General features: G+C 39.0%; 3 protein-coding genes across 3 annotated transcripts in view; 1 reads left to right on the top strand and 2 right to left on the bottom strand.

The window, feature by feature from the left end:
* Nucleotides 1-2,301, bottom strand: part of bcl2l13 (BCL2 like 13) — a 15,626-nt gene extending 13,325 nt beyond the window's left edge. The window contains exons 1-2 of the mRNA XM_020602966.1: nt 2,223-2,301; nt 1,009-1,213 (exon numbers count right to left, since the gene is read on the bottom strand). Of these exons, the coding sequence (XP_020458622.1) occupies nt 1,009-1,150 (142 nt within the window). The 5' untranslated portion in view covers nt 1,151-1,213; nt 2,223-2,301. The remainder of the gene's footprint in view (nt 1-1,008; nt 1,214-2,222) is intronic.
* Nucleotides 2,302-2,765: 464 nt separating this feature from the next.
* On the top strand, nt 2,766-8,238 carry atp6v1e1a (ATPase H+ transporting V1 subunit E1a). Its single transcript, XM_020603021.1, has 9 exons — nt 2,766-2,946; nt 3,373-3,438; nt 4,106-4,215; nt 4,512-4,578; nt 5,049-5,138; nt 5,242-5,310; nt 5,455-5,549; nt 5,734-5,821; nt 7,831-8,238. Exons 1-9 carry the CDS (start codon nt 2,914-2,916, stop codon nt 7,891-7,893), a joined length of 681 nt encoding a protein of 226 aa, XP_020458677.1. The 5' UTR covers nt 2,766-2,913; the 3' UTR covers nt 7,894-8,238.
* A 1,464-nt stretch (nt 8,239-9,702) lies between these two features.
* The window catches only part of slc25a18 (solute carrier family 25 member 18), a 22,399-nt gene continuing 17,658 nt past the window's right edge, over nt 9,703-14,443 (bottom strand). Inside the window, 5 exon segments of the mRNA XM_020602928.1 lie at nt 9,703-10,136; nt 10,258-10,333; nt 11,082-11,254; nt 13,151-13,340; nt 13,831-13,946. Of these exon segments, the coding sequence (XP_020458584.1) occupies nt 9,995-10,136; nt 10,258-10,333; nt 11,082-11,254; nt 13,151-13,340; nt 13,831-13,946 (697 nt within the window). The 3' untranslated portion in view covers nt 9,703-9,994.

Genomic DNA, 14,443 nt, shown 5'->3' with positions numbered 1-14,443 from the left:
ACCTACAATGTGAATTTCAGACCCCTCCATGATTTCTAAGTGGGAGAACTTGCAAAATTGCAGGGTGTTCAAATACTTCTGTTCCTCACTGTAACTTTAGTTACTAGTTATTTTTCATAACAAGATTAATACAAAAATACTGCATAATTATAAGGCCTCAGTGATCTATGGTGGAAAATTCACAAGATACCCAGCAGTAATTCAAGTTAAATAAGTTGGTTAAAATTAGCTCCTCCTTTACCAGCTGCAACATTAAATGTGATGTCACAATAATGCATGTAATATGATAAACAGGAATGTTAAATTCTGCTAATAAGTACTTTTAGTGCTTTAAGTATGTTTTGATGCCAATACTTTGGTACTTTTACTTGAGTAACATTTTGAATGCAGGACCTTTACGTGTAGAGTATTTTTACACTGTTGTATTGCTACTTTTACTGCAGTAAAGGATCCGTGTACTTCTTTCACCACTGGTGAACAAGATGAAAAACAGGCCTGCTGCATGCTGGAGGTCACGGCACAAGGTTGCTATGAAAGTCTCTGTAAAGACAGGCTAGCCTTTGGTTACTCCGGAAAGCACATTGGAAGTATTATAGTTCCGCTTGTTGAGAGCTCCAAATGCCATCCATTTCTTTACACACACTGATGAATGTGTTTCATGACAGAGTCAGAGAAGGCTAATTTGAGCTGGCAAACAGGTGGTAACCTGCCTACACACCCTGAATGTTTGTTACTGTCATGTGTGCATGTCCACGTAACTCTATTTGTGCACTGTATGAATGCACAAGTGTGACGGCTGGCCTTCCTGTGTGTATATGTACAACATGAAGAGTACTCTTGAAAGGAGTAAAACAGTGTCCTTGCTGCACTTCAGTCAAGAGCAGTGTGTCCCCTGTTGACCAATTCTACATTTCAGTTTCAGATTGAAGCAGCCTCTTAAATCAGATCAGGCTAAATTACAATAAATAGCTAAATAAAACTTAAAACATATATAGTCTTTCTTCTCACCTTGGGCTGTAGTTAGTGTCTGTGACCTACCAGCAGGCAGCATTCCCAGGTAGTTAAGCACAATGTACTTGGTTTCATAATGGAAACCCTCGGGCACAGAGGCAGTGGTTGGGGCAGAAAATGTAGAGCCCAACGTAGCCATTGAACACAGGTGTTTCAGACTCTGAGGCACATTAACTCTTGCAGTCAAAGCCAGAAGTCTCACCTGAGGAAAATGACAGAGGAAGAATAATAATCAGTTGTTACTGTGGCCATCACTGCAGTCTGCAGCACTGTAATGTCTGCTAAGGCACCCAATAACAAAATAAGGTAATCCATATCAGCCTTGGGCTGTAAATCATGGTGATGTGTGTTCAACTGCAAAACAGCCGTTATGTATGACACAAAACAGTTGTGTCCCAATGTCCTCTGCCTATTGAGTCAGGAAGACATGTTCTTGCCCATTTTGCAAGAGTGATGAGACTAAAATCTGATCATTCATTTTGTGGCTTTGGGGTTGTGTGACTGTTAATGTCACAGATATTAATTGGATGTCTACATTTTGCACCTACATCATGAAACAGTTCAACTTAACACACGTGGCGTGACAAGTTCTCCACCTTAACACACGTGGCGTGACAAGTTCTCCACCAAGTGGCTTTAGTGAACACACGTGAAAATGTATATAGATCCGTACAGCCTACTTAACGGTTTAGTTTCCTGCTGGTTCTCTGGATGTTAAAGCACCCTTTACTAAAACACAGCCTTGCAAATGTTAACTCCGAGTTTACCAGCTCACATTGTCCTCCAGGAATGAGTTGATACCTTGCGGACCACAAATTAGTTAGTCTCAAGTTTGCCAAACTTCCGACGGTGCTCACAAATATTAAGACTATTTTTATTTATATTCTACATAATATATTCATTTTGTCCAAAATGACGATTACTATCTACTGCGAATTACTAACGTTTACTAATGTTATACAAAATCATACAAATTTAATAACCACACATATACTGTAGCTCGCTAGTTAATCACCTGTCAAATTACATTAATGAATGCTCCATTAAAAATTCCGTTTTTGGTCAGACCAGTTTTTGCTGTAACGTTAACATCTCAGTACACCATTGCAAGCTACTGCTAGCTCAGCATGACACGTTTTAACTAATATTTCGGGGACGCAAAACTTCAGATCAGTAACTTAAGTTAAGTTCATTGGGAGTCCACTTCTTACCAAGCTTGTCCAATAGCAACCAGGTGATGACAGACGACAGGCTAAAGTGAAATGTGCGACACAGTCCCCTGCAACAGTAGCTAGAGAAGCAAGAATACCGCTGGCATTTAGCAGCACTCCGTAGACAGTGCGGGCCACAAGCTAGTGAGAATATAGCCCGTACCTTCCTGCCATAACTTCCAAAATAACACTAATTGATTAACGGACAGTGTTGCAACCTTATTAAGTGATAAAGTAACGCTACTTCTGAACTGATATTTTTTATGAAAACTAATTAAGCTGAGCAAGATAAAAGATACCATCAAATATATGTCACTAAAAATAACTTATGGGCTGTCAAAATACGCAAAACGGACTGAAACAGTGCGACCAACCTATATTCTGCGTTAATATAACTTTTATTGAATAACTGTGTCTATTATATGCAAATTGTCCTTGCAGTTAAATATCTGAAATTGTTTAAAAGAACAAAATATCGTGACTTTTTTGCCCATAAAGTTTTTTTTTAGATCTTTATCTTTTATTTTGAAAGCTACAATCGGAAGTTTGGTTCCGCTCAATATTCTTGTGAAGTTCACTGGGCAAGGAAAAGTCTCTTCCTCTCAGTGTTTTTGTTTTCTCGACTCTAGTGGTCGGAAAACGTTTTCTTATTTGACATACTTATAAAAACGAGCCATATTAAGGAGCAGATATGGCGCTCACCGATGCGGATGTACAGAAACAGGTAAAGCAGACAGTGCAAAGGTAGTTCTTGTTGAGTTTGCACGTTTTACCTCTGTAACTGCAACCTGAGGTATGAGGTAAACACAAGCTAAACCCAAACTACCGTTATGACAGCTGTTAAGCAGACATTATGCAACTGCGTTAACTTTCGAGGTTGTTAATAAATCACTAACGTTACAGCTTATTTTGTTTGGGTTTCAGTCATTTGATACAAGTGTGTCACTTGTTACACGTGAAAGCTGACAAAGTATGAGCAATGGCTACATTTAAACTGACAGAAATACATGCATAATGTAGCAGCAGGCTAAATAAAATAATTTGTGCATATTGCTTTATGAGTGTTACGAATTGTGAATTAGTTTAAAAGTTTTGTAAGTCTGAACTCTGCGTAACAATAGAACTGTCTTGTGTGTTTTTGTTGTGTCAGATCAAGCACATGATGGCCTTCATTGAGCAAGAGGCAAATGAGAAAGTAGAGGAAATTGATGCTAAGGTAACTGAAGTCTGTCTATGAGCTAAGACACCTGGCAGTAATATGGGTCTGCGGTTGTGCATAAACTAATAAGTTGTACAAAAAATTGTTCTTGTAAACTTATGCATAAGTTAAATTATATGTCAAATAGGTAGTGTGTATTTTGTCTGTGAAAATACACTTTAAAAAGTTATAACTTCAAGAAATCACAAATACGAAGTGAAAACTTAGGTTTGTGATTCATATCTGTCGAAGCACATCCACCAGGCTTCAAGATTCAAGAATAAAGTCCAACTTTGAACGCATGCGCATTTTGTGGACTCAAGAGCTTCTGTTCAATGCATTATGACTGAGACCACGTGACGTATTTTTTGACAGGTCACTTGTAAAATCGTATTCATATTGAGTAAAGCACAAACTTAAGTTTTCATTTCGTATTTGTAATTTTTTAAGTTGTAACTTTTTAAAGCATATTCACACAGAAAACATACAATACATATTTTATATTATGATTTGTCTTATACAAGAGTTTACAAAAACATATTTTTGTGTACAGCTTGATAATTTATGCACAACCACAGACTAATACGCATCCATGTTATTGCCAGCTGTCTTACCTCATATCTGTCTGTCAGTACTGTAATTTTTGTTCCCCTGCAATGACCAGTAATGATCCATCTGTTTACAGGCAGAGGAAGAGTTCAACATTGAGAAAGGTCGTCTGGTGCAGACTCACAGGGTGAAAATCATGCAGTACTATGAGAAGAAGGAAAAGCAGATTGATCAGCATAAGAAAATGTGAGTTGTTGGTCTTTTATTAATAATAATGCTAAAAACTCTATCTACAGAGAGAGATTATTTGACTTTGGCAGCATTGTGTGGTCCACAAACACAAGAGAGCAAAGCTGTGTCAACAAACCATTGACCAACCAAATCAGTTCTTACCAGAGAATTTTGCATAGTTTAAAATTTGTATCTACATCATCTTATTCCATCCTCAACTCTTATCCTTGTGTGTAACATACCTGGCCAATAAAGGTGATTATCCTTATCCTTACATGTGTTCTAATGACTTTTTCTTCCGCTCCCCGCAGCCAGATGTCAAACCTGTTGAACCAAGCGAGGCTGAAGGTGCTGAAGGCACGCGACGACATGATCTCGGTTAGAGATCATACTCGAGTTACACATACTTACTGTACATATCCAGCTGATGTTATACAGCTGACACAGAAATTTCTCATACAGTATATTGGTACATTGTACTGTACAATGTATCTCATTTGCAACTTGCATTCATGAGTTAGGTTTTTGTGCATATATGTACGTGTCATTAGTGTACGTGTGTGCTTATGTTTAGTCTTATTTATCCCTGAATCAAAGGTCTACATGTCACTTGGGTCTACTACCCAAGTACAGTGGGAATGAATTGATTTTCTTTTATGTTCCTTGTATCATAGAAAAATAATTTTCATGTCACCAAAGGTGCACAGAACTGCCTGTTTGCAGTATTTTATGTCTGATTCCACACTATCTGAAGAAGAGTGTATATGAGCAAGCTCATGACTTTAAACTAAATTAATGTGTGACATTATAAACTTTTCCCCTGATTTCCGCCTGTGCTCTCTTTCCAGGATCTGTTGAATGAGGCCCGTCAAAGACTTGCAGAGATTGCCAAAGACCCTGAGAGCTACTCCAGCCTGTTGGTGGGCCTGGTGCTTCAGGTAAATTCTCCAGCTGCTGTCAGGGGTAGATCCAAGTAAACCAACAGTTGATTGGTTGGTTGCTTCTTTGTGTTTTCCACATTTGTGCTTCTACACCTTTCAGGGATTCTATCGACTGCTGGAACCTAAAGTTACAGTTCGCTGTCGAAAGCAGGATGTAGAAATGGTTCAGGTGAGCTTGAGCTGACTACAGTGATGTGATTGTACTAATAGCAGGTTATTTAGGAAAACGCAGGTCATTGCAGGAATCTTTGCATCTTTTACTACACTTATGATTTATGATAGATGCTGTGTTTTCTGTTTTAATACATGACAGGCTGCAGTTACTAAGAACATCCCTATCTACAAAGAGGCTGTGAAGAGCAACATAGAAGTCAGAATTGACCTGGAACGTTTTCTACCATCAGACATGTAAAATAATTTAATGTACTTTAATACCAACTCTTACACTTTGATTAGTTTTTTTTAAATATGTTGTCAGTGTACCTATTTTTACTGTTTTCATTATGACCATGCTTGAAAGGTGTGACGTGAAGACGTATTTAAATTTGGTTTTCTCATATTTGCAATACATGTCTACTCTTTGTTTTAACAGCTGCGGAGGAGTGGAAATGTATAATGATAATGGGAAGATCAAGGTTTCCAACACTTTGGAGAGCAGACTAGAACTTATGGCACATCAGGTAGAGTAACCTTAACAATATACTGTATATTAAATCTATTTACATTTAAAAACACTTTCTGGTACTTACCTGTGGAGGGCACCAGAGCCTACTAAGTTTTGGCATCTGAAGGTGGGAGATCTAAAAATGAAAAACATTTTAGATAATTCAGGCAAGATTATCATGCTAAACATGAGTGTACCAAACCTTAGGTGGGTGTTGCTTAACTAAATGTTCTTAAAAAAAGTTAGAGGTTAGAGGAATTAGTTTGTTTTTACATACATCCCTAATGGGGTCTGCTTCCTACACACAGCTACAGATGTAAAACAAGCTTGGTCACTACATAGGATGCTGTAAAAATTAATTCTAATATTGTTTCTTAAATATTGTGTGCACAAAGCAAAGACAAACACATTTTTTTCAAATGTAGGCACATCATTAACTTTGATAAAACATTTTACTTTTGCAAGCAAATGGCTTTCTCTTGTCTTTAAGTTTTAGCACTTCATTTGTGAAAGTTTGGGCACCCTACACAATCAGTACTTAGTAACACCTCCTCTGGCAGATATCACAGCTTGCAAACGCTTTTCATAGCCAGCTAAAAGTCTTTCAATTCTTGTACTTGGGATCTTCTCCCATTCTTCCTTGCAAAAGGCTTCTAGTTCTGTAATATTCTTTGGTCGTCTTGCATGCACAGCTCTTTTAAGATCTACCCACAAATTTTCAATGATGTTTAAATCAGGGGACTGTGATGGCCATTCCAAAACCTTCAGCCTGCGTCTCTTGAGGTATTCCATAGTGGATTTCGAGGTATGTTTAGGATCATTGTCCTGTTGTAGAAGCCATCCTCTTTTCAGCTTCAGCTTTTTTACAGATGGTGTGATGTTTGCTTCCAGAATTTGCTGGTATTTAGTGGAATCCATTCTTCCCTCCACCCGTGCAATGTTTCCTGTGCCACTGGCTGCAACACAACCCCAGAGCATGATAGATCCACCCCCATGCTTAATAGTTGGCAAGGTGTTCTTTTCATGAAATGCTGCTCCTTTTTTTCTCCAAACATGCCTTTGCTGATTGTGTCCAAAGAGTTCTATTTTAACTTCATCAGTCCACAGCACTTGTTTCCAAAACGCATCGGGCTTCTGTAGATGTCCTGTTGCATACTTCAGACGTTGGATTTTATGATGGGGACGCAGATAAGGTTTTCTTCTGCTGACTCTTCCATGAAGGCCTTGTCTGTGCAAGCATCGCTGCACAGTGGAACGGTGCACCACCACTCCTGAGTCTGCTAAATCTTCCTGCAGGTTTTTTGCAGTCAAATGGGGGTTTTGATTTGTCTTTCTGACCAGCATACGAGCAGTTCTGTCCGAGAGTTTTCTTGGTCTTCCAGATCTCATCTTGACCTCCACAGTTCCCCTGATCTGCCATCTCTTAATTACATTTCTTACTGTGGAAACTGCAAGCTGACAACGCTTTGCTATCTTCTTGTAGCCTTCTCCTGCATTGTGGGCATCAATAACTTTCATTTTCAGGGTCTTACACAGCTGCTTAGAGGAACCCATGGTTGCTGGGTGTCCACAAGTGTGTGCACAAGGTTTGAAGAGTCAAGGTATTTGTACAGCTTTGAAATTGGCATTTACCAATGACAGCTGTTGCTGTGCATCAGATCTACCGAGCTGATTAAGGTCTGAAACCTTGTGAGAGACTTTGAGACTCTGGAACTCTTAGGGTGCCCAAACTTTTGCACCATGCCATAATAATGTTTTTATTTTTTATTTTTGTTCAATTTATGGCATAAGAAGTAACTATGCATCACTGTTTGCTGAAAATATTGTGCATTTTTTCCATTTCCAAGAGAAACTGTGTTAACATCTGTTCAAATAAAAAAATCACCAAAATCTGTTATTTATCAAGGGGTGCCTAAACTTTTGCATAAGACTGTATGGTGTTAGCAGTGTCAGTAATTTATCCAGTTTTTATCCATTTAGTTTTTTGTGTATCCATATTTACATCCTGACTTTTACTCCTGACAGATGATGCCTGAAATCAGAGAGAAACTGTTTGGTGCAAACCCTAACCGCAGGTTCACGGATTAGCAGTGGATTTGAAGAGTGCGGTGTAGACATGGATGTAATATTTAAGTTGATGACAGACCATCATTTCAGTGAGCAAGAGTGTAAAATCAACTGCCAGTCATCAGGGTCAAAGGAAAGCTACTATATTTAAGGGAATACTATCAATGCATTCATATGTCCTTTTTATTTTTGTACCAGTGGATTGAGTAATAATTCAACAAGTGCACTTCTGCATATGTATGTTTAAGTGGCTCTCCAGTTGCTGTGTAAAGAACTGCTTTAACATTGCAAATATGTTTTCCTTAAGTTGTTTGAGGTACACTGTTTGCTCCCTACTACTTGACCAAAGGAATCAAAGTTACATGTTTCCCTTCTTCTCCCTTATTCTTTCCACTGTCCCTTTTCTCTTCTCACTCTTCTCCCCAAAACCTCGTTTCTACCTCAGTCATTCAACTTTTTTTTGTTGTTTTTTTTTTTAGTTTGTGTGTGTGGGTGGACAAAGGATGTTTACTAATGTTCTGAAGCGCTCGACTTACAACAAATAAATGTTTGTGACACAGCAAAATCAGCATGTATGAGAGATCTTTATTTACAGCTTGTATACAGTTTACTCAATCTATGTTCACTCTAAAGTGAGGAAAATGTAGTAGCCTAAGTACAAACTAGCCACATCAAAATGTTTTGCATTGAAAATGGTTTTAGTGCTACCTAGTGATCTTCACTTCAGGTATGGCAAAAAGTTGGCAAGACAAGGTGCCATACTCCCTCTGTGGGTGTAAGAAAAACAATCAACCTCCTAAATTCAATACCACCAACTCTACTGAACTTATTTAAGACAGCTTTGATACTTTACTGACTAAACACAATGATAAGACTTTAATTACATTTTCATTTAGATATTGTGCACACATAATATAAACTGACATACTATTATGTGTAAAATCAGTCCTAGGCTTCTGACAGGTTTTATGTCAACTCTTCCAAGCTGTAGAAAAGAGGATGTCAAGGCTATGAGACAGGAAGGACAGGCAGGAGTATATTGTACTCTGATACAAGGATTAAAGCCTTACCATCAGATTAACAAATGTCCATACAGACACTGGCAGGCAGCATCTCCTAATCCAGAAGGAATCCAAGATTACAAATCAGACCTGGCAGATGGAGGAATATGTAACAGGATCGGTAGAGGGAGACTCTTTCATTCGAAGAAAGTCATCAAACTGTCTAAATGACTGGCATTTGAAGTCAAGCCAAATACTCTGTTCAAACTGACATCAGATGTTATACAATGTTAGCAATATTATAATAAAAATGTGTGCACAGTTCTTCATCATGAACAGTCGGATTGGTAGGCATTTTAGTTAGTGGCCTTAAACAACAAACAACCAGACAGAATAATCTCTCCCAGGTGAAAGGAACAGCTCTAGACATAATCCAGCCAGGATGCTGGGCTAATGCAGACAGTATGGGACACGCATCCTCAAATTATTCACACACATACACAGGACCCTGTTTAACCTATAGAAGACAGCATGTAAAAACCTAGAGAAGTATGATTAAAGTGAACAGGTTGGTCCACATATTAGTAAATACAGCTTCTTCATACAGACATATGACAGATTAAAGGAAAAAACAACATACTGTAAAGTGTCTCAGTAAGGTGTTGAGCCACTAGAACAGCTTCAGTGCTCCTTAGCATTGATCCTACAAGTCTCTGAACTTTACTGGAGGGATGAACACCATTCTTCCCAGATATTCCCCCGTGTAGTGTTTTGATGATGGCAGTGGAGACACTGTCTAACATGTCACTCCAAAATCATAGGTGTTCAGCTGGGTTGAGACTTTGTGATTGTGAAGGCCACAGCATATAATTCGCATTGTTTTCATACTCATCAAACCATTCAATGACCCCTTGTGCTCTAGGAATGGATGCACTATCATCCTGGGAGCGGCCACTTATGTATTCAGGTTTTTCCTTAAATTTATCGCCTGTCTGTATCTTAGACCCAGCCCTTCTCCTCTGGTTAGCAGATTGTGGCCTCTCTCTTTATTCACTGCAGATTGAAGCCGCAAGTTATGTGTGTAGAGACAAGACAACCGATGCCACCAATGCCAAGCACTGCTATCCCAGGAAACCCAGCACAGCCTCCCCAACCCCAAGAAAGTAGACACCTTGCGCAATGCCAAAAAGAGGAGCAATGACTAAAGCACGACATGTTGCACCCTTTAGAAATGCTGCTGGGCCCTCCCGCCTCATGATGCGCCTGCAGAAGTGCATAGACAGAACAGAAAGATGAAGAAAGCTGAGAAAAGTTATTGTTACTTGGGCCTTTCCACTTTATTATAATGAAGCAACAAATATTATTTCACTGGCTATAGTCTTACCGTGTGCAGTCAACAATTCCTCTGTATGTGTCCTCCCCCACACCTTTCTGCAAGGTCTGCAGACGAGTCTTTATGACTGTACAGGTATTTAAAACACAGAACACGCTGTCAGTACATGCACTTTGAGATGACTGTGTTCTAGTTAAAGAAAACAGGAGCCACAGTGGCCATAAATGACAACCACAGGAAAAATGGTAATTGCTAACATGTAATGAAATAGCAGCACAAGTACAGAAGTCAAAACTCATTTATAAATGTTACAAATAAAACTGCATCCAAAACTGCTCCCCATTTGCTAAATATTTCACCACATTTATTGTCCACCATTTTACTTGAGTGTCTGAATTCTGGGAAAAGTTTGTAACTCAGCTAAGAGACAAAATGATGACTGTCTTAATTTATCTCCCACTGGTAAGTAAACTATTGAGTGTCTATATAGAAAGAAGTGAATGAAGGAGTGGTTGTGGACAACCTATATCTAAGTTTAGCTTACATTAGCCAACCTCAGTGACCATAAGATATTAGTCATACCCATAATGGTCATACCAGACCAAATGAGTCTGAAGTGAAACCTCTGTATTGAATTTAGAAAGTGTATATTTTTTGCTTAGGATTTCAACTTTCTATTTGTAACAAGGAGATTGTGTTATTTTATTCTTTAAAAGTTACACTGTGGCACTTTAAAATGTATCATTAAATGAATGCCTGATTTGCCTGATATGTACCAAACTGGAATAAAACATGGCAACACTGGGTGGGTGCACACACCTGCAGTCTTTGTGAGTAGAACAAGTTTAGGGGCTTTCTTTCTCTCTTGCACTCACCATCCAGCGGCGTTACAGCCACAGCTGCCACTGAGCCTGCAGCACAGCCTGCCACAAAGGACTGCCAGAATGGCGCCTGGGACTGCACATCAGCCTGGTCACCTTTATTTTCCCGACCCAGCTGATTAAGGTTGGCAAACAGTGGGAAGTAGATCATTGAGAAGGGGACATCCCTGAAAAAAAAAGGTTTTAGAAATGATTAGATTAAATCAGAAGGAAAAGAATGTGAAGCTATGGTACAGGTTGTGACAAGGAGAAAGAATTTATCTTGAGAAGTAGTGAGAAAAACAAGAGGGTGAAGTCACAAGAGAGAAAGAAACATGGCCCCATTCAACTATAACATAACCAGCCAGACATACTAGAGCTGCAAAAATCTACTGATCAGTGCTGACTGGCAGAGGTGTGAGGAAATACAAGAAATGCAGCACGAGTTATGCAATCTAAAATCAGCTCATTTAAGCAGTAATGACAGAGCAGAGTGAAAGGACAGACAGAGTGGAAGAACCAGCAATTGTGCACGGCTGTGTAGTAGATCACTCTCAGCTTGAGAGCAAAGTAAAAAAATGTATAATGTCATAGACTGAGCAACACCAGTGACATGAAGAGAGACAAATATAACCAGAAATAAATTGAGAAGGACCTATTGATAGTGAGACTGAGTGTATGCTTCTCTTCTGATGCTATGTCTCCATATGAACAGTTGTTTTTTTATTTTAGTGTATAATAAGATGTCTCCATATGAACAGTTGTTTTTTTTATTTTAGTGTGAAATAATATACATATACAGACAGGTGACAAATAAAAGGAAAAACCTGAATAAATGAGTGGTCTCTTCCAGGATGATAGTGTCCCCGTCCATAGGTCATGAGCATAGGTGTAGTGCTGACAGAACACACTGGAATGACATTCCACCACGTTTTTTTTTCTCCAAGACAGGAGAAAGAGCAGGCCTATTTGCATAATGTGGTTGAAAATCATAACGTTGCATTACTGTGAGCGCTTGAAGATCCAATCATCAGTAAATTGTATGCCCTGCAAAATGAAATGCTCTAAGATGTGATTTTATATGCTGTAATATTATTCTACTTGTACATTCACATATTTCTATTGTGCAGCAGTTTTATAGATGCCTACAGACCTCAGATTCCAATTTGTGTAATTTTAACATGTTTTTCTTTTTCTTTAGTCTATGTGTCTTAATATGTTCTGCTTTTATTTTTAATATGTTTTGCTGTGGAGCGCTTTGAGCACCCTTGGCATGTTGTAAAGCACTATACAAACATTTACATTAAATTAAGTTAAATTAAATGTGTGACTGAATCACAACAGTGACTCAAACAATATGTACTCCAATGCAGAATCAGCACACATGAGTGTGTATGTGTTTTGTCCAATCGCATAACATGGATGGTTCACAGCAAGATAGTTAAGTGTTGAATACACTTTTTTTTTTTTTTACAAAAGACAAGTGACATAACTAAACTTAGATCATCCGGACTGACAAACTAGAGTGTAATTTCTAGGAGGGGCCGTGGAGACAAACATCAGATGCAACGATTAGCAGCAGAAGCAGACTTTATATGTATATTAAATGATGCCAGGATTTAAACTGTGTTTTACCTATGCACCTGTGAGTGATTGGCTGTAGGCCTCTATGGCTAAACAGAATGGTTTGATGAGTATGAAAATAATGTGAATCATATGCTGTGACCTTCACAGTCACCAGATCTCAACCCAATTGAACACCTGGGAGATGCTGCAGCAATGTGCTAGACAGTATCTCCACCACCATCAACAAAACAACATGAGGGAATATCTTTTCAAAGAATGGTGTTCATCCCTCCAGTAGAGTTCAGAGACTTGTAGACTTTGCCAAGGAGCCCTGAAGCTGTTCTGGTGGCACATGGTGGCCCAACACCTTAGTGAGACACTTAATGAGCTAATGTTGGTTTTTTCTTTAATTTGTCAACTGTCTAGATCAAAAGTAAAAAAAAAAAGGCCAGTAAAATAAACTGGCACATATTGTGATTATGTGTGTGAATGTATGTTAATATCTTTATGTGTGTGACCTCATTAAGGTGGCCCCTGCCCCCTTGTAGAGGCCCGCCAAGCCACGAGTCTTCAGCAGTTGCACAGTGATGCCAATGGCTGAGGGCCGTTGCGGAGGCTTTGGCCAAGCTTGTGGTGATGAGCCCACCATTGATGGTGCTGGACCAGGAGAAGCAGCCTGAGCTGGAGTTTGTACAGACCTTTGTGCAGCTAATGGATAAACACAGGTTGGCCCGGGTTAGAAAACACATGCAGACTGATGTAACCCTGCAGCCATTACTGTGTGTGTGCTTCATTGCTGAACAAAGGAAGGCCTGTCATTTAGTTTCTGATTTATTATGAAACATTTACATTACAATTTACTAAATGGAAGCTGTGGCAAAAGATTCATAAACTTTCATAAACAATGGGTGAATACTCACACTGGGTCTAACTTATGGAGAAACATACAGTATTATACCAAATCATAGGCTGGGGGACGTTGCATCGCATGATGTGACACATGTCACACACTGCAAGTATGTGTTGTCCTTAAGTGTAAATACATGATTTAAAAAGTACAATTTTATTCACTTCATGAATTAGATTTTACAAGACTTCAGTGTATTGTATCATTTTGAACCTATGTAAATACTGACAAAATGCACCTTGATGACAGTGTAAATTAATGTAACAGTGTTAAATCCAGTCACCAACTTACCGAGCCTTCCTGCATCCTGCAGCTGAATCTTAAGCATCTCCATGGGTGTAGTGACTACCACCTGACACGTCCCAGCCCCACAACCTGCCAGTACCTCTCCCCACAGGGGCAAATGCCTATGGATACAGTGTCACTAACAGCATTAAACAAATGCCTGCTTTACTAATAAGAGGCCATATGTCTTTGTCAGAATTCTGGGAGTTGTAGTTGTTTATCTGTCAGATTGTGCCTAATCATGGCAAAATATTTCTTACCGTCAACTTATTCAAGTTAATGTTTATTTTCTTTTGACAAAAGCAATGAGTCAGTTCATTTAACAAATAGTTGTTATAGTTCAATGTTTGCTTAGTTTCTCCTTAAAATAATAAGACTAAACTAATAGTGATATTTTTTAAGGTACTGTAAAAGTACAATGAACAAAACTTTAGAATTTGTCTTTTATGACACAACAACCATGGAATTTTTTTTAAGACTTGATAAAGCCCTTTATGAATAGATTAAAATCAAGGACCGTGACGTCGCCTGGCATGCCGCAGCCGGGGCCCCACCCTGGAGCCAGGCCCGGGGTTGGGGCTCGAATGCGAGCGCCTGGTGGCCGGGCCTCCCCTCACGG

Source organism: Monopterus albus, unplaced genomic scaffold, assembly GCF_001952655.1.
Source record: "Monopterus albus unplaced genomic scaffold, M_albus_1.0 scaffold59.1, whole genome shotgun sequence".
Classification (NCBI taxonomy): domain Eukaryota; kingdom Metazoa; phylum Chordata; class Actinopteri; order Synbranchiformes; family Synbranchidae; genus Monopterus; species Monopterus albus.
Note: the sequence above shows the minus strand (reverse complement) of the source record. Positions and strands in the feature narration are given on the sequence as shown.